The following is a 24,972-nucleotide window of genomic DNA, read 5'->3' on the forward strand; positions in this document are numbered from 1 at the left end:
TGTGTACAAGGCTATAACCTTGTATACTTATCAAATTTTGCCTGAAAATGTGTACAAGACTATAACCTTGTAAACTTATCAAATTTTGCCTGAAAATGTGTACAAGGCTATAACCTTGTAAACTTATCAAATTTTGCCTGAAAATGTGTACAAGGCTATAACCTTGTAAACTTATCAAATTTTGCTTGAAAATGTGTATACTTATCAAATTTTGCCTGAAAATGTGTACAAGGCTATAACCTTGTAAACTTATCAAATTTTGCCTGAAAATGTGTACAAGGCTATAACCTTGTAAACTTATCAAATTTTGCCTGAAAATGTGTACAAGACTATAACCTTGTAAACTTATCAAATTTTGCCTGAAAATGTGTACAAGGCTATAACCTTGTATACTTATCAAATTTTGCCTGAAAATGTGTACAAGGCTATAACCTTGTAAACTTATCAAATTTTGCTTGAAAATGTGTATACTTATCAAATTTTGCCTGAAAATGTGTACAAGGCTATTACCTTGTAAACTTATCAAATTTTGCTTGAAAATGTGTACAAGGCTATTACCTTGTATACTTATCAAATTTTGCCTGAAAATGTGTACAAGGACCTTGTATACTTCTCAAATTTTGCCTGAAAATGTGTACAAGGCTATAACCTTGTAAACTTATCAAATTTTGCTTGAAAATGTGTACAAGGCTATAACCTTGTATACTTATCAAATTTTGCCTGAAAATGTGTACAAGGCTATAACCTTGTAAACTTATCAAATTTTGCTTGAAAATGTGTACAAGGCTATAACCTTGTAAACTTATCAAATTTTGCTTGAAAATGTGTACAAGGCTATTACCTTGTATACTTATCAAATTTTGCCTGAAAATGTGTACAAGGACCTTGTATACTTATCAAATTTTGCCTGAAAATGTGTACAAGGCATATAACCTTGTACACTTATCAAATTTTGCCTGAAAGTGTGTACAAGGCTATAACCTTGTAAACTTATCAAATTATTTTGTTATAGCCTTGTATACTTCTCAAATTTTGCCTGAAAATGTGTACAAGGCTATAACCTTGTAAACTTATCAAATTTTGCTTGAAAATGTGTACAAGGCTATAACCTTGTATACTTATCAAATTTTGCTTGAAAATGTGTACAAGGCTATAACCTTGTAAACTTATCAAATTTTGCTTGAAAATGTGTACAAGGCTATAACCTTGTATACTTATCAAATTTTGCTTGAAAATGTGTACAAGGCTATAACCTTGTAAACTTATCAAATTTTGCCTGAAAATGTGTACAAGGCTATAACCTTGTAAACTTATCAAATTTTGCTTGAAAATGTGTACAAGGCTATTACCTTGTATACTTATCAAATTTTGCTTGAAAATGTGTACAAGGCTATAACCTTGTATACTTATCAAATTTTGCCTGAAAATGTGTACAAGGCTATAACCTTGTATACTTATCAAATTTTGCTTGAAAATGTGTACAAGGCTATAACCTTGTGTACTTCTCAAATTTTGCCTGAAAATGTGTACAAGGCGTACTTCTCGCAAATTTTGCCTGAAAATGTGTACATGCCTTGTATATTTCACAAATTTTGCCTGAAAATGTGTGGTTAGGTTTGACACAACATATTTAAATGAGTACATTTACTTAAACAAATCTCTTTTGAAGTGTAACCTTTATTATCATAGAAATATCACATAATTGATAGAGAATTGGGCACGGGGGGAACATGTTTCTTTATGGATGGGGCGGTGGGCGTGGGTTGTGTGGTTACCAGCATACAAACATTGGGGGATAGATTAGGCGTGAACCACTGCTACCTGTCGCTTAAACATCAATTTAAAGGCACCCGACACTATTGGTAATTACTCAAAATAATTGTTCGCATAAAATAATACTTGGTAACAAGCAATTGAGAGCGTTGACAGAGTAAAACATTGTGAGAAATGGCTCCCTCTCAAGTAACAAAGTTTTTGAGAAAGAGGTAATTCTCATTAATTAATTGGAGACCTCAGCTGAGGTCTCGAATTCAAGCATCTGAAAGCACACAACTTGTGCTTCAAAGGTGTTTTATCTTCCATTATTATCTCGCAACTTCGACTACAAATTAAGTACAAATTTTCACAGGTTTGTTATTTGATGCATATGTTGAAATACACCATGTGAGAAGACTGGTCTTTGACAATTACCAAAGGTGTCCATTGCCTTTAAACAGTGACAGATGCAGTTAACAATCAGCCCCCTTCCTCGTACCCAAAAAATCTTGAAAACAATATTAATTATATCAAGCAGAATTTACAGGCATACAAAATAATTTCTGAGTAATATTTTAAAATATTAACATACTTGAGTATAACATGATTAGTTGAGAAATAGATAGTTCGGAGATTAAAGCATCGACACACTGTGCGGAGGGCGCAGGTTCAACTCCTGCTCTAGTCAATTGTTCTTTGTTCAACACATTGTTATCATTAGCTTCTTGCACAACATTTTGAAAGGCAAATTTAAATGCTAATCAGTTGTTATATTGCGCTTGATCTACATGACCCTTAATGGGCTTCACTACCTTACGAACATCACTAGTTTTGCAAGAGTTAACTAACATGAGTTAGATTTGAATGTTGTCCGTTACCATGACTTGCCAAGTCACAAATTACCGCTTAAACTTGAATTCCTCACACTATAGGAAGGGTTGCTACCATGTATGTCAAATTGTTCAAGGCAAGCCTTTGTATTGTGGTATATTGTTAAGATAGATGGTTAGAAATAGGGTTAGGCTATTTATGGAAATCATTACAGAACCAGACTGCATAACATCAAAGCATACCTTGGAATAGCTCACTGGTTGTCCAAAATGTTTAAGTTCCTACTGAGAGTACAGTACATGTACTTAACTTTTTAAAGTCCCCCCAAACAATAATTCATGTTTAGTTTTCAAATAAACTACCAGTTACGATTGGTAAATTTTTCCTGCAATATCTTAAAAACAAGCGCTTATAACCTTCCTGAATCTATAAAAATAGCTATTTTAAACTTTAATCTAAAATTGCACCCAAATCGGGGTCTAGCACCATTTAACGTCTTACACCCATTTCAGACAGGCATGCCAGAGTCGCGTCGAACCAAATAGATTAGAAATAGCTGTAGGTTGACCCGAATAAATTGTGATTTCAGACAGGTGAACTTATCATAACATTTAAATAAGGTTCGGCTCATGACAAGATCAACGCTTTAAACCAAGGCACTCCAGAGTTGTTCCGACTTCGACAGCCGATTTTTCGACTTCTAGCAGGTCCAGTTGCTCCTAACTGTTTCAGACGTCAGAACTTTCCATGTACTTAATTCAGAATTTGGTTTAGCGCGACTCTGGAGCGCCTGTATGAAATGGGATTTACACAATAAGTCCGAAGCCCCCCCCCCCCCCCCCCAACTGTACCATGAAAATGTTGAAAGCTGTGGACAAGCCCATTCCAGGACAATGGTTTGTCTTGATTAAATTATCTTTTACAATAATACATAAATATTTTCACTAACTATAAAATATTGTTAATGTTGTCATGCAACCTTGGTTACAATATAAATTTACTTTGGAACAGTTTTGTTTTCCAACATGGATCTGTTTTAAGGTAAAGATCAAACACCAGTATTTGATACAGATGCAGAAGAAGAATATGAAATAAATTGGTATAGGCCAAAAATAAAACAAATAACTAAATATGAAGTAAACAGCTGTTTACTTTGCCATATTTAGTTATTGGTTTTATAACAGGTCTCATACCAGTACTAATAACAGATATAATTAATACTTCCAAAAATATATAATTCACATAAAACACCACAGTTTTTTAAACGGCTGCTTTTGGAATGAAAATTGCTTTCAGTTGTGTTGAAATGAGGGCCAAATGCTGAATACAATGCAGACTTTGTGTGGGATTTTAACATTTAACAAAAACAATTAATGTAGGACTTTATTTTAAAAAAAAGGTGGTAGTGGAAGCTTGGTAGTTAATTGTTGGCCTTCTCAACCTACATATTTACAACAGACAAACATGGGGGAAAAAACCCAAAACACACAAACATGGGAAACATGTAAAACAAAAAACCCTGTACCCTTGGCAAGAGTGATGGGATTGATAAGGTAGGAAAGACATAATTATTTATCAAATCATTTTTTTCACAAAAAAAAACTACTTAAACCATTTTTTCTGTGAAATATTTCCTCCTGAAATTAAGTCATATTACAGAAAACTGTACCTGAAACCTTTAAAAATTGCAATTCAGCTGAAGTTTTCAGGAAACATCTGAAAACTTTCCTGACAAACTGTTTTAACATTATAAGTGCCATTATTTATTTGCTTATTGTTCTGTTCTGGAAAAGCGCTGTGGTACCCTGTGTAAAAGCGCTCTATAAATGCCCGTTTTAATTATTTTAATGGGTTTTTATTAGTTATCAGCCCACCGCCATCTTTGAGGTAAAATGATGATACCATGGAAAACCCACTGAAGTATTAGTTGGTTATAGACAATTCGTCCTTCGGATGGGACGTAAAGCTGTTGGTCCCGTGTGTTGTTGTTTAACTCATGTAAAAGAACCCAGTGCACTTGTCGAAAAGAAAAGGGGCTCGCCCGGTATTCCTGGTTTGTTTGGCTGCATATTGCGCCACAGCACCTTGTAAACCATTACATGGTGCTATGTAAAAGGAGTAGGTCTCGTAACTCAAACGTAGTCCCACATACGTTACAGAAAAATACTGAATACTGAATACTGAAGCGCCTTGAGCATAACTGAGGAATTGATATAAGTGCTATATAAGAAGCCAGTATTATTATTATTATTTAATAAAGTACCTTTACTTGGAAACGAGAAAATTGTCAATCCAGGTCGTGACCTTTACATGACCTTTTTGGTTGAGTGGAAGAAGGTCAGATTTGTAGTCGCTATGGACATTCTGCTACAAGCCGTTTGCGGCCGTCGAAAAGATGCGGCTGATAAAAACAGCAACAAAGGTGGGACTGGCATTTTAAGACTTCTATTTACACTTGTTTCAAAGATCTTTACGCCTTGAAAACCCAGCAGGGTAGATACGTGCACATTACAAGTCCTGTTATTATAATTATTATTATTATTATGACAAAGTATTGCATTATTTGATCAATAGGAGAGTTTCTACAGTGACTTTAAAGGATTGATCATACTAAACATAAAACTCTGTCTTATTTTGTCAGCACTACTAATCCTTCAGAAAAGTATCGTTTCTTTTCGTAAAACGTCCAGAATACCTGTATTTACAGTTATAATTCCTAACTTGTAGTGTAACATGTTATTAGCTGTTCCAATCCAGTCGGAACAGCTATTGTTTTTGTCGAGATTTTTATTATTTTTATTATTATTATTATTATTATTCTTTGTTTCCTCCTAAAACCCCATAGCGTTTGTACAGCGTTTTTGTTTAGGCCCCTACTCCTAAAGTATTAGGATAAAATAGTTAAATCATATATCAAATTGAAGCTTAGAGCCTAAGCTTTACTCTAATACAAAAGTGTGAAAATTCTTCATTAATTAACCACGTGGTCTTAATTTGAATTTTTAATTTGTAAACTTGATGCAGTCACTTTCATGTTATTGGGAAATATTCTCTTTGGTAAATGCCATACAGTATGTACCTATCATGAGTTGTGACTTCTTGAGATGAGTCTACGGGTTTGAACATAACTGGATGCAGTCACTTCCATGTTATTGTTAAACATTCTCTATGGTAAATGCAATTCAGTATGTACCTATCATGAGTTGTGGCTATTTGAGAGGAGTCTACTCAAGTCTCTTTTTCTTGTTATTCTACATACGTTCTGGACCACAGCGCAGTGTCTGTTTCTTCGTTTCCTAACGTACACGAAGGCTTAGGGTTTTCGTTTAACGAACGTGCGTATATAAAAAGGGGTACGTTTTTGACGACGACGACATACCATGGTGTCCACAGAATTACACTAAACTTAAACAGTTTGAAGATAATGACAGTTGTAAGCTTCCCTTAAAATATTACTTGCTGTGGTGTTGTAGTTTTTGAGAAATTAATAAAAAAACTGTTAACAAATGACTGGGACCGAGTTGGTTTGAGACCAAGTTGACCGGGTTCGTTTTTGAGAAATGAGTGAAAAAACTGTCAACGTATGACTGGGACCGAGTTGGTTTGGGACCGAGTTGACCGGGTTCGTTTCAGGCGACGAGCGTGGACAACGAAAATAGAACGCCTGGGATTTGGACTCATTTACGGGTGAAGTCACCTTGTTTGCGCCGGGGACCATTTGCCTAAACTAATTCAAGTAGTATACAGACCACTCATATTACATACCGCCCTCTAGTGACAGTAAAAAATATTTAATGGAAGACAACAATAGCAAATTTGTAAACGCTTTTTGTTTCAGCCTATTCCCCTAAAAAATAACTTGAAAAGAGTTATATCATATATCAAATTAAAGACTAGGTAGGACCTAGGCTTAATTCCTCATGTAATTTTGTTTTTAAATTCTTGATTAACTAACCACGTGACCCTCATTTGCATATTTAATTGGGAAATCTTTGTAACACCATAGCTCAAGAAGTACAGGACCGATTTTTAACCTGTTTTTAAACTGAACATTTGACTAGAAAAAAGGAGATGTTGATAGGAAGACCACTCATCTTACATACCGCCCTCTATTGACCAGTAAAAATATTTAATGGAAGAAAACCAAAGCATAGTTTGTAAACGTTTTTGGTTTAAGCCTTTTTTGAAACTTTTTTTTTTCAGTTATAGATTCCTTGGGCAATGAAGCAGACAATCCAAGCAAAACCACACGAAACAGCTTCGTGTTTGTTCACAAACACTTAATGTCTAGTTAAATTTGTTTATTTTACATAATACATTGTAAATATTATGACACGAGTCATTTTCTACGGTGGGGCAAGGAGAATGCACTGATTTAAAAAATGCAAAATGTGATTAAGGTAAAGAAATAAAAAAATATACAAACTTTAAAAAAGAAACACACAAAATATATACCCTTTTTTCTGTAAAAAAGAAAAGGAACACTGCCGATCAAACTCTCCCGCAACTTGAGACTTAGAGACACTTGGTGGCAGCAGACTGGGTAAGAAAACATTTTAACCAGGGCTCGAGTTTACATGTCATATTTGATGAGAAATAAATAAAACTAATTTCTCGCTTAGAGTTTATCACTCAGTGAGCGTTTTATTTATTTTGTTTTTTTATGGATGTCAAGGAAAATGTGTAATCGGTTTTTCACTATTTTCCCTTAACCCAGATGGCCGATCGACCTTAGTGTATGTTTGTCAGTTTGTGTATGTGGTGGATCACATGAAGTGCTTACACTGCCAGCAACTGTTTTGTTAGCAAAAACCAATTCTGTAATGTTGCTTTAAATGAATAACAAAAATAATAAGTTTAGCCTTGGTTAGTTGAGTTCTGGGCATGTTATATAATCTGATAAACAACAGACTTACGTGGCAAGTCTGCTGCCCCCTTTTGTCCAGAGAGCGCCACCATTTAGTCGGTACCCCCGATGAGGGAGGAATAAGGGGGCGGGGCTTCTTCATCCTTGAAATCCATGGTCATGTCACTCGTCTTCTCCATGTCGCTGAATTCGGGCACCTTTGGAATTATATATAATAGAAATATTGAAAATGGGGTTTTGGTAAATTCATACTAAAAAGAAAAAGCTCCGAGTGTAGAGCTTGGCTGAAACTAACATTGATGAAGTGAAATAAAGCATTCATTCATTCATTCATTCATTCATTCATTCATTTGTTTATTTGTTAACTGGTCATACTGATTAAACAGCATAAATTTCTCAACCTTTTTAGTCATTAACCTATTTATTTAGTATTTATTTACTGAAGCCATGTTCGCAATGGACTAATATTTTACCGATACCATGGTTAACATTCCAACGGGTAAAACTTACCAGCCTCCCCACTTGGATTAATGAAATGGGTAAACTAAACGACACGACCAGGAAACTAATAGACTAACTTAAGACATAAGTACGTGTCACCTGACGATCATATGGAGGGGAGGCCAGGTCGGGGGACTGGATGTGACTTTTTACCGGGACAGCTTTGATTTCTAGCTCTCGTTCGCAATGGACTTTCTAGCTCTGTAAAACTGACCTGGTCAATTTAACCGGGCAGACGTTGGTCGATTAAATTACCCATTCAGGTTGGGTAATTTACCTGGGAGGGAAACTTCCTGGGCTGTTTGCACTGGACTTGGTTACCCAATTGCTGGGTTAGTTAACCCCAAATAAGTCCAATGTGAACACGGCTTATGACATAAATTCACCATTATTCCACTCCTCGGACTTTACGATCATCTCAACAGTCATTGCTTTCAACTACAAGAACTTCTTCTATTGTTTTATGGCCACAGATCATTTTCTTACACAGCACCATTTCTTTGGAATAGTTTTGTCATGCATTTTCGCAAGGCTAGTTTATAACATTGTTATAGGTCTCTGTTAAAAAGCTCATTCGTTTGAAGCTGCTTATTTGTAATCTGCTTTTTTGTAACTGTACCTTTCCTTCATTGTATTTTTTATTGTATCTTTAGGCGCTCAGAGGCTTTTGCATAAGCCGCTTTATAAATGTCTTTATTATCATTTTTTATTAGTATTATTTATCTTCCAGTATGCGCAAATCCTCCAATCAGATGCGCGAACCAAAGTGCGATAATAAGCCATAACCTACTCCCAGGTTTTGTATTGCACTCTGCAAATTGTGAATGTGTCACACTCCGCATAGTATACGATCAGTGCAAAACTTACATTCTAAACTTTGTGCGTGCATGCTGTTCGTCATGAAATAATGCTCTGAAATTTTAAACTTTGAGGTTGATTTAATGAGGCTGGAAGATAAATTGGTATCACACGCGCGCTCGTGGAAAATGGAAAACACAGCGCGTCTGCGTCCGTAATTTCAACTCGCCCTTCCGCAGCGTTGGATACAGGGCGCAGAAGCGCTATATTTTTCCGTATTTCACTCGCATGAAGGTGATGACTTATTATATACTGACCCTGATAGAGTAGTTCGCTCTGATTTGAGCTCTGCCATCTCTTAGTTCCCGGTAGTACAAAACAACACATCTCAAACACTGCACCTGTACATCCAAAAAACATCAACAAGAAAAATGTAAGAAATTATTTGCAATGCCCACTTGCATTCTCCCTTAAAGACACTGGACACTATTGGTAATTGTCAAAGACCGATCTTCTGACTTAATGTATATCAACATATGCATAAAATAACAAACCTGTGAAAATTGAACTCCATTGGTCCTCGAAGTTGCGAGATAATAATGGAAGGAAATACACCCTCGTCAAACAAAGTTGTGTGCTTTCTGATGCTTAATTTCAAGACCTCAAAATCTAGTTCTGAGGTCTCGAAATCAAATCAATTGAAAATAACTTCTTTCTCGATAACTACGTTACTTCAGAGGGAGCCAATTCTCACTATGCTTTATACTATCAACCTCTCCCCATTACTCATTGAATACCAAGTAAGGTTTTATGCTCGCAGTTATTTTGAGTAATTACCATTATAACACCCCTTGCAAGTATTCTGCCTGCTCATTGGTTTAGAGCACGTCACATGACATGTCTTAGTTTTGCTAGACGACGGCCGTGTGATAGTGCGTCGGTTTGCCATGCGCTAGTCCGAAGACTAGCACACGGCGCCGTGCGCTAGTCCGACAGACTAGCACACGGCGTGCAGTACCCAGACGTCCGTTGCGTGTACGAGGATGATAAATTAATAGTCTGTAACCATTTCGGATTGCACGACACTACATGCAACACAGTAAGTAAAAGTGTTTGCAATATGTATTCGCGTCGTCCGTGGATTGTAGCATTCAGGTATGTAACATAATAATAATAGTACAGTATTTAATAGAAATGTTTGGGGTGTTATAAAACAAATATTGACTGCTTTTACTCGTGCAATGGTTAAAAACTATGACTCCCTCGGTGATCCCCGGAGCGTTCTATTTTCCCTCGGCTTCGCCTCGGGAAAATAGAACGCTCCGGGGATCACCTCGGGAGTCATAGTTTTTAACCATAGCACTCGAAGCAGTCAATATTTGTATAATAGTGTCCACTGCATTTAAGATGAGTAGTCAGTGTAACCATAATTTCATAGAGCTGCTTCGAAGAAATCAAGTTGCAAAGGTCGACCAAATTATGATTACCAAAATATGGTTACCAGCCAAAATGCCATTTCTCATTTACAATCTGTGCCTGATATCCAGCAAACTTTTGGTTATTTCTATTTAAGCAGCTCTATAAAATTAAGCCCCCGCGGCAATACTTGATACTAATCTGAATGCAAAACTAATAATGATCACATGTACAGAATGCAGTAAAAACTATGAAGTTTGTTGAAACTACTTACGTCGACTATGGTGAACAGAACCGCCATGAACAGCTGCCCAACACTGACCGGTGATGCAAACATGAACTGTAGTTACACAAACAGATGAAAATTAATTAATAAATTGCCTTTCATTTGATTTCAATAAAAACGGTTCCGCTCAACCTGTGGTGTGCTAGGCTTCAAGCTCAGATAATACCAAGATTTGCATTACTGGAATGCTTTTTTAATAATGCTCTTTGTCTGGAAATGCCTTCACTCCTCAGCGCCTGTCTACCTCAACAATCTTCTCCCCATTGGTCATTGCGACAGCAGACTCCGTAAGCTGGACAACACAACTACACTTACTCCCACCATCTGTAAGAAAGTGGTTGGTCAGGGTGCCTTTGGTTATAGCGTCCCCAACCTGTGGAAAAAAAACTCCCCCCAGAAATCCGCCAGTCTAACTCCATAGTAACATTAAAAAAACTGTTGAAGACCGAACTGTTCAGCATGTTCAGAGCTCATTAATTTTTTTTTATTTTTTATAATTCTCTATTTGTTCAGCGCCTTCATCTAGTGTCTAGGATATGTGCTTTAATATTAAAAGAGAGAGGATAAAACAAAAACATCCTTTTCATCTGACAACTAACACTTGTTATCTTCATGAAATTCCTTTTCCAAAGAAGCCGCACAAGCAATTCAATGTAAACACACCTAGTTGTGAAATGGTTAATAATAGTTTCCACTTTGATCCTAATTGCCCTCGCATTCCCACTTACGCTTGATCCCCCTTTGAAAGCTCCCTTTTCAGAAATTGCAAGATCTGATCCTGCTTTGTCGAATTGCAAGATCAATGCAGGGTCAAGTGAAAACAGGGTCTGAGTTTTTGTGCCAAAACTCAGAATATCTTTACAGGAACACGTTGACTTTGATTGGTCGAGTTGGTCTTTGAAAAGCCTTTGGAACCATTTGTTATAAAATCCCCCAAAGCAATCTAAGCTAAAGTAGTAGTCCCAGCTGATTTGCTACCTTCCGCCCAGGGAGTAGTTAATAATCAGGTAAGCTCTTTTCAGAACTGAGAAGTCTCCTGAAAAAAATCAGAAAAAAAATCGACTCCGCGGTAGTAGAATAAAGAAAGACAGTTCTCTACAGAACAAGCTCTACCTGGCAAGTAGACACACACATACGGTTTTATCGCAAACCAAATATACAATAATAATCATCTTACCACGATGATGAGGAAGAGCAAGCAGGTAATCATTTGCAGAACAGTCAACATTCCCATCACAGTCAGGTACGGTATGAAGAAATAACGTTGCAGCTGGAGAAGAAACAAGAATGAAACATTCAAAAATGAAATCAAAATTGTTTTTTAATTTTTATTTTTTAAATTCCCCAATAGCACAAGGCCTGACGGCTACAAATAATTTATTTTTCCTGGGGCTGTTGCCGTCTACTCCTGGGACTGAAACAGGGTTACCCCCTTTACAGTTCATACGGATGTAGGCATGGGTATCATCCATCAGAAGCCTGGCTGGTAGAGCAGAAAGCACTACCTACCCAACTTTACAAAGCAATCATGGTTTAAAGTGTCTTGCTTAAGGACACAAGTGTCACGACCGGGACTTGAACCCACACTCTACGGATGAGAAACACCATAGCTTAAATCTGTTGCTCTTAAAAGCGCTAGGATGTGACAAGCCACAAAGTTATGGATTATAGCATTGGTTTAATGGTTAAAGGCCTCCAATTAACCCATAGCACCCACATCAATTGCCGTGGTGCCCTGTGCTTTTACTGTGGTGCCCTTTGCAAGGTTTCAATACAAACTTACGTTTTCCTTATAGAAGTTTCCCTTACCAGACCAGAGGAAAATTTAAAAGAACATGTTAAAGACATGTCAACCAAAAAGCCTCATTAAGATTTCTTTGTTATCTTAATGCGTCCAAACACAGCTCAAAAAGTTGACTTCTTGAAATAAATGCGGAACAGAAACTATTTGAGAGTCAGGTCAGGACGTGGGGCAAATATTTCAATCTTTTTGGATAGCGCCACATGAAATAAGATCCTAATATCTACCATTGCTGCAAGCTAAACATTTAAAAATACACCAACAAATATTTACAAGTCTCTCAGCCTCTTAAAATCAAATCAAAAATATCTGCCGATAGTTAAACTTTTCACTTTTTCTCGTAGAGAAGCAGTTCTCTACTTTTGAGGTAATGGGCATCCAAATTAATTTTAAAATACCCCTGAACAAGTACATGTATTAACAGGCCAGACTCCATCTTGGGTAAAAATTGGCTCTACATTTGTGAGCAAAATAGGGCAATTTTAAGAGGGCTAGTGTACCCAAAATCCTACAGGTTCAAAATGTCAACAACCCCAGGGGCACAATATCAGACCATTTTCAACAATCCCCAAAAGCTGTGACCCTCAAATCTGCAGAAAAAAAATTGTGTAAGTATCAGGACGGTATGCTTCGTTTTTTAAAGGGCAAGAGCACCAAGGCATTTTCTCCTTGGTAAACATGGTAAAGGGCACCCTATGAGGAAATTGTAAACTTCTATTGGAGCATTTCAAGGGCACCAAGGCAATGACCAGGGGGCATGGAGGCAATCGCCTTTGTTGCCTCTGTGAAATATCAATCAGGCCTGGGCTATACAAGTGCATGATTTTCAAGTGCATGATTTTCTCTCACTTTTCATTCGCCAATATTATCTATACTATTAAAAGCGTAATCCGCGCCATCTTGGATTGAAAATTAGAAGGTCCAGTGGCATGGCATCCTTGTGGAATCCAACACGGTTGTATCGTTACAGACGTCGGGTTGCAAGTCTACAAAACCCTGAACCGAACTCCCTCTTACGAGTTGTCGGATTGGCTGGAGTCACGAGTGATATCTCCTTACATGTGTGGTTGTCTGGTTTTGATATGGGCCACCTGTTGGTCGAAGGGGGAAGCCGTAGGCTGCGCACAGAGTCACCTCTGTGGTTGTCTGGTTTTGATATGGGCCACCTGTTGATCTAAGGAGGGGGGGGGGGAGCTGTAGGCTGCACACAGAGCCACCTCTTTAGGTTTGAAGTGGGTGGCAACCTCGGACATCCATTAACATTCCAGAGTGACTCATTGATGTTTCGCAGAGGGGTAAATGGCATTGTGTATATATCATTTTGTACGGGGGGGGGGGGGGGGGGGTTTAATTTTGCGTGTTAAATAAAAAACATTAGGCTTTAATACATGCATCTGTTACGTGTTTATTACAATTATGTCAATCATGTAGGCCTACCCAACTTTCCAGCATTTTTTAAACGCATCAAACAGCAACCCGTTGTTGTGAAACTTTATTTGTTCCATTTTACTCTGCACCATTAGTGGTACAGTCCATATTATGTCATCCCCCACACACAGAACGTATACACGCAAAAGTTGAAAACATTTTCAAAAAGAAAGTAAATGCATTACTGATTCTTTTCATATACATTGTATAGGTTTTTCCAGTTAAACCTACAAAAGAGTACATGATGAAATCACCGTTTAAGAATAGTATGCTTTCATGGTTACAGACTTTGTGAAACATCAACGGCTGTTTTGAAGCTGTAAACGAACATTCCATTCAAAGTTCTGAAGCAACAAAATTGTTAGAACGCAGTTAGGTCAGGACTCAGGTTGTAGATTTTGCCAAATCCTTTTTGTATTAAGCAATCGGCCGTCAGGTTTTGTTATCGAAAGAGCTCTCATGTGCAGCTGAATCGGGTACTTTTTACGAATTTTTCCATACAAAATTAACAAAACTGGCCTATAAACCCTTTAAACAACAAGGCAAATGTTTTCTGAAAGTGAATTAAGTGAGAGGATGTAGGGGTAGCTGGCATACAAACCCTCAAAATAACTAGGCAAATGTTTTCTGAAAGTGAATTAAGTGAGAGAATGTAGGAGTAGTTATTAAAGACCAATAAAATTACCGTTTCTATTATTTTAGTTTGTATAGGGTTCCACAGATAATTATGATAACATAATTATAAAATTAGATGTTTTATCAGGGGACTTCCCAGGTTGTATCGTAATTTGGGTGTGATCCCTGGCTATACGGCAGTTAACGGTTGTATGGCTTCTGACTGGCACCCCCGAACAAAGATATTGATAACATAGGGACACCGCCAATATAGGGCTAGATAGCTCAGTTGGTAGAGCGCCGGCGCGTTAATCCGGGGGTCGTTGGTTCGAATCCCACTCTAGTCAATTCTTTGTTCAACCCCAAAAATGAATTAAAACTATGCGTAAATGAGGCGAAACATAATCCATATTACGGATAATGCGTTGGCCCGCTCGATCAACACTAAAATATTACGAAATACCCTACATATCATGCCAAGTACCATCATTGCCAAGTATACCCATCCCAATATTAAAGCTCAATTCCAGAAACGAACACCAATTCCTTGAGTTGGAGAACGCAATAGAGAAGGTGAGGAGGGGAGGCGACCGCGATGTTTCACAACTAAGTTGTGCACGCTCAACAATTAATTTTTATCAAAATACAACATTAATGACAAATTTCCATACTGATTATAAATACAATTTCTAATCCAATCCTACGAAATGATTATTACCTGTAAGAATACCTCCCTTGCCCCCACATTACCTTTTACAACATTTGTATACTAGAATCATCCTCATCTAGCCGGGTGCCGCGCGAAGCGCGGCATCCCGCTAGTGGTTATTAAAACAAAAAAATGTTTAATGCATTTCTTCCTACGTGTTGTTGTCAACTTGGAACAAAAGTGCAATGCATAATTTTAACGTCATGACGTACAGTGGATTGCTTTTATTACAAATTTTCAAATCAATCCAATGAGCCAAAATTCCCAAGAGGATCTTGATAAAAGAAAAAAGCTTATTAATGGCCATATTGGTGCCACCCAATCAATTCATAACATTGCAAATCTAAATGCACAAATGGTTGTTACAAAAAAATGCGCATTGCGTCCTACGTGTTGTTGCAATCGAAAGATTTATGCACTCTGCAGATTGAAACAGTTAACAATTTGAGTGGGACAATTAGAGCTGCTGATTTTAAAGGGTCTATGTACTTTTTCCTCACACAAAACACAATGTCCACAGATTTACATTAAACTTACACAGTTTGAAGATTATGACAATAGAAAGCTTCCCTTGAAATTTTACTTACTTGGGTGCTGTACTTCTTGAGAAACGAGTAAAACAATTAATTTTCGTCTCAGTTTTAGCATGTAAAAACGTATTAACAAGTTGTGCTATGGTTCTGGTATAATATCATGACTGGTTAAGGGGATTTTACATGCTAAAATAATTTTTGTCTTCCTAGAGACGAGGATTATTTTGTGACTTGTTTTACTCATTACTAAAAAACTACAGAACCTCAGTAAGTAATAGTTGAAGGGAAGCTTTCAACTATCATTATCTTCAAACCCTGTAAGTTTAAAGTCATTGGACCCTTTCGGTACAGAAAAAAAAAAAAAAAAAGTTCACAGATTTACAAATAAATTACAGGGTTTACAGAAGGTAATGGTGAAAGACTTCTCTTGAAATATTTGTCCATGAAATGCTTTACTTTTTGAGAAAACGGTAAAACAATATAAATTCTCGTTAGCGAGAATTACGGATTTGTTATAAACACATGTCATGACACGGCGAAACGCGCGAAAACAGGAGTGGGTTTTCCCGTTATTTTCTCCCGACTCCGATGTCCGATTGAGCCTAAATTTCCACAGGATTGTTATTTTATATATAAGTTGTGATACACGAAGTGTGGGACTTGGACAATACTGTTTACCGAAAGTGTATAATGGCTTTAATGTAAATCTGTGAATATTTTGAAAAAGTACTTGATTCCTTTAAAGAGGGGCTCAAAAGTCAATTTCAGTTTCAAGAGCCATTCATTTTCAAATTTTTTTTGATGAAAATGTGGAAGGATCAGAAAATAGTCTGTTTTGAACCTCACATTAAAACAGTGTAAAAATGCTGATAACCCGTGTTTGATACCATTCAAGGGCAATTTTTTGACAAAATCTACAAATGTTTGTCACATTCCAAATAAGATATTCGGTACATTTTTGTACAGAGAAGTTTTAGTTTATTTATCATTTAAACCACAGTAGATAAATAGTACAGGTCAGACAGTAGGCGGGTTGATTGTGAGCTTTTTAGATGCATGAACAACATAACATTGCATTTACTTGTATGATAGCACTTTTGTCGTTGATGTACACAATAGTGCTGGGCGAATAGTGACATTTTGATATTCGGATACCGCTGGCCAACTATCCGAAATTAATCGGATATTTGGATAGTTTTTTTCGCCGCTAGACGGCGCTATTAAAAAAAAATAAAAAATTATTCGTTTGTTAATGAGATCGTATGGGCGGATTGATATTAGTTTTAGACAGTGTCACTCGGTTCATTAAAAAAAATAACCCGCTCTAATTTAAAGATGGCGATTTGCCTTTTCTTTTGATCGTGATTGACTCTACGTGAAGAAAAACTTTCGTAATCTTTGAACAAATAACGTCAGAAATGTCATTGTTTTAACTCTTCACGGAGGTGAGCATAGTTTTAATTTAAGCTGTTTTATGCTGTCTTAATAGAAGTTTCATAAGGATTCAGACAAAACATTCATCTCAGTTGTCGCTAGACGGCGCTATTAAAAAAAAATAAAAAATTATTCGTTTGTTAATGAGATCGTATGGGCGGATTGATATTAGTTTTAGACAGTGTCACTCGGTTCATTAAAAAAAATAACCCGCTCTAATTTAAAGATGGCGATTTGCCTTTTCTTTTGATCGTGATTGACTCTACGTGAAGAAAAACTTTCGTAATCTTTGAACAAATAACGTCAGAAATGTCATTGTTTAAATCTTCACGGAGGTGAGCATAGTTTTAATTTAAGCTGTTTTATGCTGTCTTAATAGAAGTTTCATAAGAATTCAGACAAAACATTCATCTCAGTTGTCGCCCGACGGCCGTGGATATTCGGATATTAAAAGAATATCCGGTTACTTGGTTGTAATTACAGAACTATCCGGTTTATAAATAGGTATTCGCGCCCTATGCGGATATCCGGTTAAGAAAAAAAAGGCATTCGCGGTTACGGATAGGAAAACCTATTCGCCATTAACCGGATATTCGAATAATTCGCCCAGGCCTAGTACAAAACACCAACAATGAAAGCACCCTTGGCCTACCTCCTGTGCATAAGGATCCTGTCGAGTTAGCAACATAAATAAGGGAATCAATGAGTGGTGAAGAGGTTTTCAACTAGTGGTTTAATCCCCACGAGGCCTGGTTCTTGATAATTTTACCGAGACGAAGTCAAGGTAAATTATAAAGAACCAGGACTTGGCAAGTTTAAACCACTAGTTGAAAACCGACTCAACACACTTTGATTCCCATTCATGAATACCTTTCGGTCAAAGAACATCAACACTTTTGGTCAAAAAGTAAAATAAATGCAAAAATTATAGTTGTTCAATGATTTCTTTCAACACAACACCCCTCCAGCTATGAAATGGTAAGGCCCTCCGCCACCCTCCGGTAAACAACTCCTTATTAGAGAATGCTGTGCACGTCGCACGTATCACAAATGTGGCACAACTGTCCCGGTCATTGCTCTCGACTAATAGGAATGAAGAAACTGTCTTATAAGCACAGTGTGCAAGTTCGGGAGTCACCAATGGTCACGCCCATGTTTCAACACTTTTTACTAGTCATAAACAAAAGTTTATACACACCCACGTGACACGCTCTCCACCAGTAGGAATAGCGAAACTGTCTGTATTTATGAATGTGAATTTAAGCGTAAACATAAATGTAAACACAAACATCCTATTGGCTCGTAGCAGTTTAATTTATTTTTGACCCCTGAAGCACCATAGTGCATCCATCATTTAAAACTAAGGTGGATGACGTTCAATGGTCAACCAGTTGACGGGTTGACTGTGTACTGTGTAGATGCATTCACCACATGAGATCATATTGCAGGTTGGCATAGTTTATCTATATCCAAAACCACAGTGGATGATGATGAATGGTCAGACAGTAGGAGGGTTGACTGTGTACCGTGTAGATGCATTCACCACATGAGTTTATATTGTAGGTTGGCATAGTTTTTTTTAATAGTTTTTTTTTAAAGCATAGCTTATCTATCATTCATAAATACCTCAGACATTTCGCTTTTTCTATTGGTGGAGAGCGCGTCACATGGGGGTGTTTAAACCTTTGTTTATAACTGGTTGTGAGCGGAGACTCCGCGCTAGTCTTGATGCAAGATGTTTCTTGTTACGGGTGATGCAGGGGCTGTCGGTGAGTTGGCTGCGCTGTGTGGAAAGGAAAACCAGCGAATATGCACCAAGACTATACGCGCATGCGCACGAACGAAACCGTAAAACACATGCGTACGGACAGCGTACACGTGCATGTAACATGTATACTGAACATACCATGGAGGTGGAAACATACAGAGCTCAAGCACTCGGAAACGGATAAGTTTTATAGAGTTTCTTACTTTATTACGCCTTTTAACCAAAAAGGTATTTATGAATGGGAATGATAGGGTAGCTACTAGTTCTTTCACGGTCGTTTAAAACCTTGCATGGTCAAATTGCCGTGTGATAAAGGCCCGAGCCACACACGGCTTGGATTATTTGTGAATGGTCAGAACAGTAGGAGGGTTACAAAATGCTCCAAACTTACTCTGCAGAGTCCCACCAAGACCAGCATGGTAACAATGGCTAGCAGAGCGTACAGACCGATATCTACACAGCTAGCGATGTAAAGAACTCGGGCCTCCATGCTCACAGCCATGTCCATTTCCAGGGACGTCAAGTTGAAAGCCTGTAGCGACTTGTGTGCTGTTTGGACTTTCAAATTAAAAGAGAGACATCGTAAAATCTTGGCAAATTGCAAAAAGTGATTAGCAATGTTTGGGGAGAGCTTATCTCCATATCAAGCAAAATATAAATTACAATCAGTGTTTGGAATATAGTTTTTAAAACTAAGGGGACTGTCGTCATTCATCTCATGATCAATGCAAGGCCCCATTTTCTTAGCCTAGCTGCTTTTAAAAGCACAGAGGTTGCTTAAAAAATTTCTGCTATGGCCAATTTCATAGAGCTGGTTGAGCACAACATAATGCATAACAAGTTTAAGAAACGAGCAGGATACCAGTCACAGATTGTACACCGTAGTTACAAGTGTCATCATAGTTTGGCTGGTAACCAGGTTCGCATAATTTTGCTGTGCTTAGCTACTGTTCGTGCTTACAACATGTATAAGCAGCTCTATGAAATTTGGCCCAGCTTGGCACAAAGAAAAGAATTGCTTACCAGAAATATTCTTTATCCCCGATGCAAATTTAACATCTATTATATCGTTGCGATACCCGCTGCCAAAACATAGGATTTGTACTGCCTCTAGCTACCTGGCAACCTAGGTAGTCTGGTTGGTAAGACACTGCTCTAGTAGAATTGCAAGGGTCGTGGGTTCGAATCCCACCCTAGTAACATGCCTGTGATATTTTTTTCACAGGACTCGGGGAAAGTACTGAGTATACAGTGCTAACACACATCGGTGTATGGGTAAAAACCAAAATTGATATTTCCAGAAATAGGTTACCATTCGAAATCACTTTCAATTTGTTCTGTTGTGACTGGTGCTACCATTCAATTTTTGCTTAGCAAAGAAATTTGTAAAGCAGAATTTTTTTAGGTTAAAACAGCTTTATGAAACTGGGCCCAGGTCTGTATAATACAGCACTTGCCATCACATTTCAAAATAAAATTGATGGCACCCTTTTAGATGTGACCGCCAGCGAGTACATGCATACATTTATAGCTGGCTTAAAGGAATGCGTTGCTGATCTGGTGAGCTGGTCTTTAAGAAGGGTTTGAAACTGTTTGTTATAAAATGCATTGGTTATAGATAACTTAAAAGTCAACACGGTCGGCCATTTTGTGGAGTCAAACTTTTGACTCCATAAAATGGCTGACAGTGTTAGTTTGTGACGTTAAAGAAAAACCGTCCAATTTTGAGGCATGTTTGTGTGGATCATTATCTTCTACTTTTGAATTATCTTTCTAACCAATATGCATAATTTCATAACAAACAGTTGCAAATGCTTCAAAAGACCAACTTGCCTGATCCAGGGCAACGTGTCCCTTTAATGTACTTCTAGGTGCAGTCACAAGCTTACTATGATCTTGAAGACAGTCCCCCCTTAAAGATTGAAAATTTATTTGAATTAAAACAACTGAAAGACGTATGCATCATTTAATGACTACTATCCACACAATTTGTAAGTCTAACAGTCTGATTTTTTTTTATGATGAGCTTTGTAAATTCCTTGACTTTTGAATAATTTAAGAGAAATTTGTAATCCTCTGACGTGTAATTTTACTCCACTGGGAACAAGATCAGGGCAATTGTATTGAGTACAGGGTCTGGCCTACATACACGTTGACCCTTTTTTTGACTACAAACAAGGCCTAACTGTTTATTCTTTAGATTTAGAGGATTTCAATTCCTTGTTTATTATCCCTAAATGCGACTCCCTCAAGAAATTAACCAGGGTAGATTTCACAAAGAGTTCAGACTAGTCTCATCTCGAACAGGATGAGTTTACTCGTCCTAACTTAGGACTAGGCTTAAGCTATGCAACTCCTAATACTAGTCTTAAGTCTGGTAGAACTATCTTTGTGAAATCAATGCCAGGATCCTTCCTCACTATATAGACCATGTGAACCTTGTTTACAATAAGTGTGACCTTGTACATTCTTTGAGTATTCTGGTAGGCAAGACACTACACTGGTCATATGGGAAAGTTTACATTTTTTGTAATTTCCACATAAACCCAAGAGTTATGAAAGTAAAAGTTGGACAAGTTTAGAGATGTGCCCCCTTTCATCATAACAAAAGTTGATAAGAATTAGACAGTGCAATCTCCATATAATAGATTTTATGTTTTCTTCCATTTTCTTATGAGCTGTGTACAAATCATGCCTGCAGGAAGTCCAGGCTCTGTGGCTCTTTTGTAAACGTGATGTCACAGGTCACATCGTCTATTGAACAGAAGCTTACTCTACAGCTCAAACCCAATCTGTTGGATGGCAGTTGCGACTGGACAATGTCCAGTGGCAAAGCAATACAAAGTTGCGACTTCGACCCTAGTCACCCTTGGGTGGATTTCACAAAGACTTAAGACTAGATCTTGAGTCTGGACGAGTTACTGGTCCTATTTACCCATAACTTTGGACTAGCTTTTAGTTTTTTATTAGACAGGCCTGGAGCTTCATCTGTGAGAGGGCAAGGCCTCTTCGTTTTGCAAAGGGCCTTTCCATTGGAAAATCTTTTCAAGTCGATGAAAACATTTTAAAGCCTGTACTTAGTACCCCTCTATATCTTGAAATTAAGAAATTATAATTACGCTTACTGTTCACTAGGTAGTTACTTATTCCATATGCAGCAATCCCAAGAGCGGCGAGAGAGTAAATCTGCAATCAAAATAATATACAAATTTCTTACATCAATTGGAAATTTGAAAAACTGCAGGGAAATGACATTTTGACAGACTTTTTATTAATACCAGTGAGGATGAGGCCAATGAATATTTATTGTTTCTCGTCAACTCATTCCTTGAACATTTTTCAGGGAATATTATTTTACAAATTATCAGTGAAATATAATTGCTTGAATTGTAAGCGCAGAATTCCCTGTTTCAAATAGCCCAATAGAACGGTAATCAGAACCATAAAATAGGGTTAAGTGTTAAAATAACCTTTCTTTATTATCATGTCAGGGAAGTCAGGATGGCGCAGTGGTGTCTTCTTGCCTCACCTTCATCCGCTGGGGACTCCGGTTCGAATCGTGCTGGGGGCACTATGTAGATTGGGTTTTGCAGTCCCTACTTGACTCTGTGGTTTTTTTCACTAGAACAATTCTCTGGGATTTTCCTCCCACTTCTAAAACTGAAACTTCTTCATTGTCTTCTCACACCTTGTCTAGATGCTGAAGGCTTTGACAAGTTTTATCATAGATGTAGATGTAGATGTAATCTAGGCCTAGCTATCTAGGCATAGTTGTTTTGTTGTTGTTGCTGTTCTTATTGATGTTGTTGTTGGTTACAGTTATTGTTATAATTATGTGGGTATGCAAGCAAGGCCCCAAATAGGATAATGTAAGAAACAAGTTATTTAACATATTTTTTGTATACGTTTTGGTTTGGTAAAAATAATTATATATAGTCATCATACATGTCACAACCAGGCTAGAGCAAGGGTCACACAGATATGATTCAAGGAGATCCGCAACTGAGTGAAATGCACAAATTTAATGCACAAATTGTTTTTTAAAATTAAATTATTTAATGTTTGACAAAATAGAAAAGGTCCCAAACATTCACAATCAGAAGAATTGATCATGCGTTCATCTCATCATTTTTCTATACTGTGCAGAAACCTCCTCTGGAGTATACTCGCACATTGCTTGAGGTGCAAACTAGCAGGTGCAGACATAAACTCAAGGCATAAAACTCAAGTCTAAAAAAAATACCTGTGACTAATTTGTTTGCTTTTGTAACACTGAAAATTAGATGTGTTGTTGTCATTGATGGTAAGAGTAAGACAGACCACCACATAACAAACAAAGAGAAACTCAAGTGGACCACGGATGTTTGCAAACTCAAACAACAAACAAATAAAATGGTGTTTGTTTTTATCACCGTTTAGCCCTTGCTTGATCTTATGATTATTTCAGGATTTAGACAATTTGTCGAAGGTCAAAGTGCATGTTCCTCTATATCTTTACATTCTGTCAACCTTTCTAGACAGCTGAGGGATGAAATTCGGCCTAAATTGAGAGGGATGTCGGACGGTATTTCTGGATCTGTATTTTCCCCCTTTCATTATTTATATTCGGTTACCTACTTACCATACTGTACAAACAACAGACGTAAGTTCCCGTGCGGAGCTGCATACCACAACATTTATTAATTAGCGGCATTCTGATGTCCTGGCTGAATCTCCCAAAGATGAGAAAAGATCAAATTAAGAACTTAGTTGCAACCACTGCCCTGAAAAAAACGAGTCAAATTAAAACTCAAACTTACTCAAGTTTAATCGACAGAATTTTATTTATTAGTGGTCATAGGTCAAAAATATTTTTTGACATTGGACGACAGAGGGCGCCCTGCATCTTCTCCACAAAGTTAGAGAGGACGACTTTTTCGTTTGTAATAATATGGGTGCTCATGTTCGGCATTTCGTTTTAATTAATTAAGGATCCTTATAAATAACAACAAGTGACTGGAGAAGGGGAAGAAAGAAATGTGGGTGTTCCTACACAAAGTGGCAGCAATTAATTACCCTGCAAAATATACAACAAGTGAAACCAATAGGCAGCTAAGTCTTATTGCATTTTGTATGGCATAATAATGGCTCCTTTTTGGTAATTTCGAATCCCACTTCTCTTTCCTCTATTATAAAATAAGTTAAATTTCGTTGGCCAAAATATAGGCACCACACGTACATCAGGCCAACTACAGGTTGTGGGGGGGGGGGGGGGGGGGGGCTCAAGCACAAAATGCGTATATGTGATGTTATGTCAAACCCGAGCACCAAGCACCATGGTCAAATCATGGCCCGCAGCCGCTACCCACAGCAATTGATAAAAACAGGATTACCAACTAAAATTCCATTCAATTTCACATTGCTTTCTGGTAGGCTATGTTTGCTCATCAAGAAAATCCCGTGAAAATGTTGTTGGTTCCTGTTTTGGTCAAGGCAAAAATTGCATGCTAAAAATTGTTTTGCTTAATAGCTCTATGAAATTGGGCCCTTGAAACACTTCAAGTCCGATGCTCTTAAAGACACTGGACGCCTTTGGTAATTGTCAAAGACCAGTCTACGTGGCATTCGCAACATAAGCACAAAATAACAAACCAGTGAAAATTTGAACTCATGGTCGTCGCAGTTGCGAGAATGCAGAAAACACACCCTGGTGTCACACAAGTTGTGTGCTTTCAGATGCTTGATTTCGGGACCTCAAAATCCAATTCTGAGGTCTCGAAATCTTTCTTCCTCGAAATTACGTTATCCGAGGGAGCCGTTTCTCACAATGTTTTATAGAATCAACAGTTCTCCATTACTCGTTACCAAGACAGTTTCTTATGCTAACAATTATTTTGAGTAATTACCAATAGCGTCCACATGCATTCGTTTGGCCACAACACGTCACAAGAACATGGACGTTTCGTTGGATACTTGACATCATAAGAGGCCTTAAAATTTAGGTGGAACCGGACGAAACTCACTTCATGATGTAACCTAAAACCAAAAACAAAACAATGACATTTTTTTTATACAAGGGATAGGTAGGTGCACCTGACACAGTAACTCGAAACGAGACAATCACCATAATGTTTGAAACCTCACCGTTCAGAGAAAATACGTCAATTGAGAAGCCATCTTTTCAAAAGTAAACTATTGGTGACGTCAGTAACTTGTTGTCTTTGAGTGGCCCTCAAAGTGAACTTATTTCT

At 37.5% G+C, this 24,972-nt stretch overlaps 1 protein-coding gene across 1 annotated transcript; it reads right to left on the reverse strand.

Annotated features, from left to right (window-relative positions):
- Positions 1–1,359: 1,359 nt before the first annotated feature.
- Positions 1,360–23,559, reverse strand: LOC139936261 (uncharacterized). The gene is made up of 7 exons (XM_071931051.1): positions 23,364–23,559; positions 21,868–21,928; positions 19,134–19,300; positions 11,632–11,724; positions 10,443–10,508; positions 9,070–9,153; positions 1,360–7,650 (listed from the first exon to the last, which is right to left on the reverse strand). Exons 1-7 carry the CDS (start codon positions 23,433–23,435, stop codon positions 7,546–7,548), a joined length of 648 nt encoding a protein of 215 aa, XP_071787152.1. The 5' UTR covers positions 23,436–23,559; the 3' UTR covers positions 1,360–7,545.
- Between the last annotated feature and the right edge of the window lie 1,413 nt (positions 23,560–24,972).

Source organism: Asterias amurensis, chromosome 4 (assembly GCF_032118995.1).
Source record: "Asterias amurensis chromosome 4, ASM3211899v1".
Taxonomy (NCBI): domain Eukaryota; kingdom Metazoa; phylum Echinodermata; class Asteroidea; order Forcipulatida; family Asteriidae; genus Asterias; species Asterias amurensis.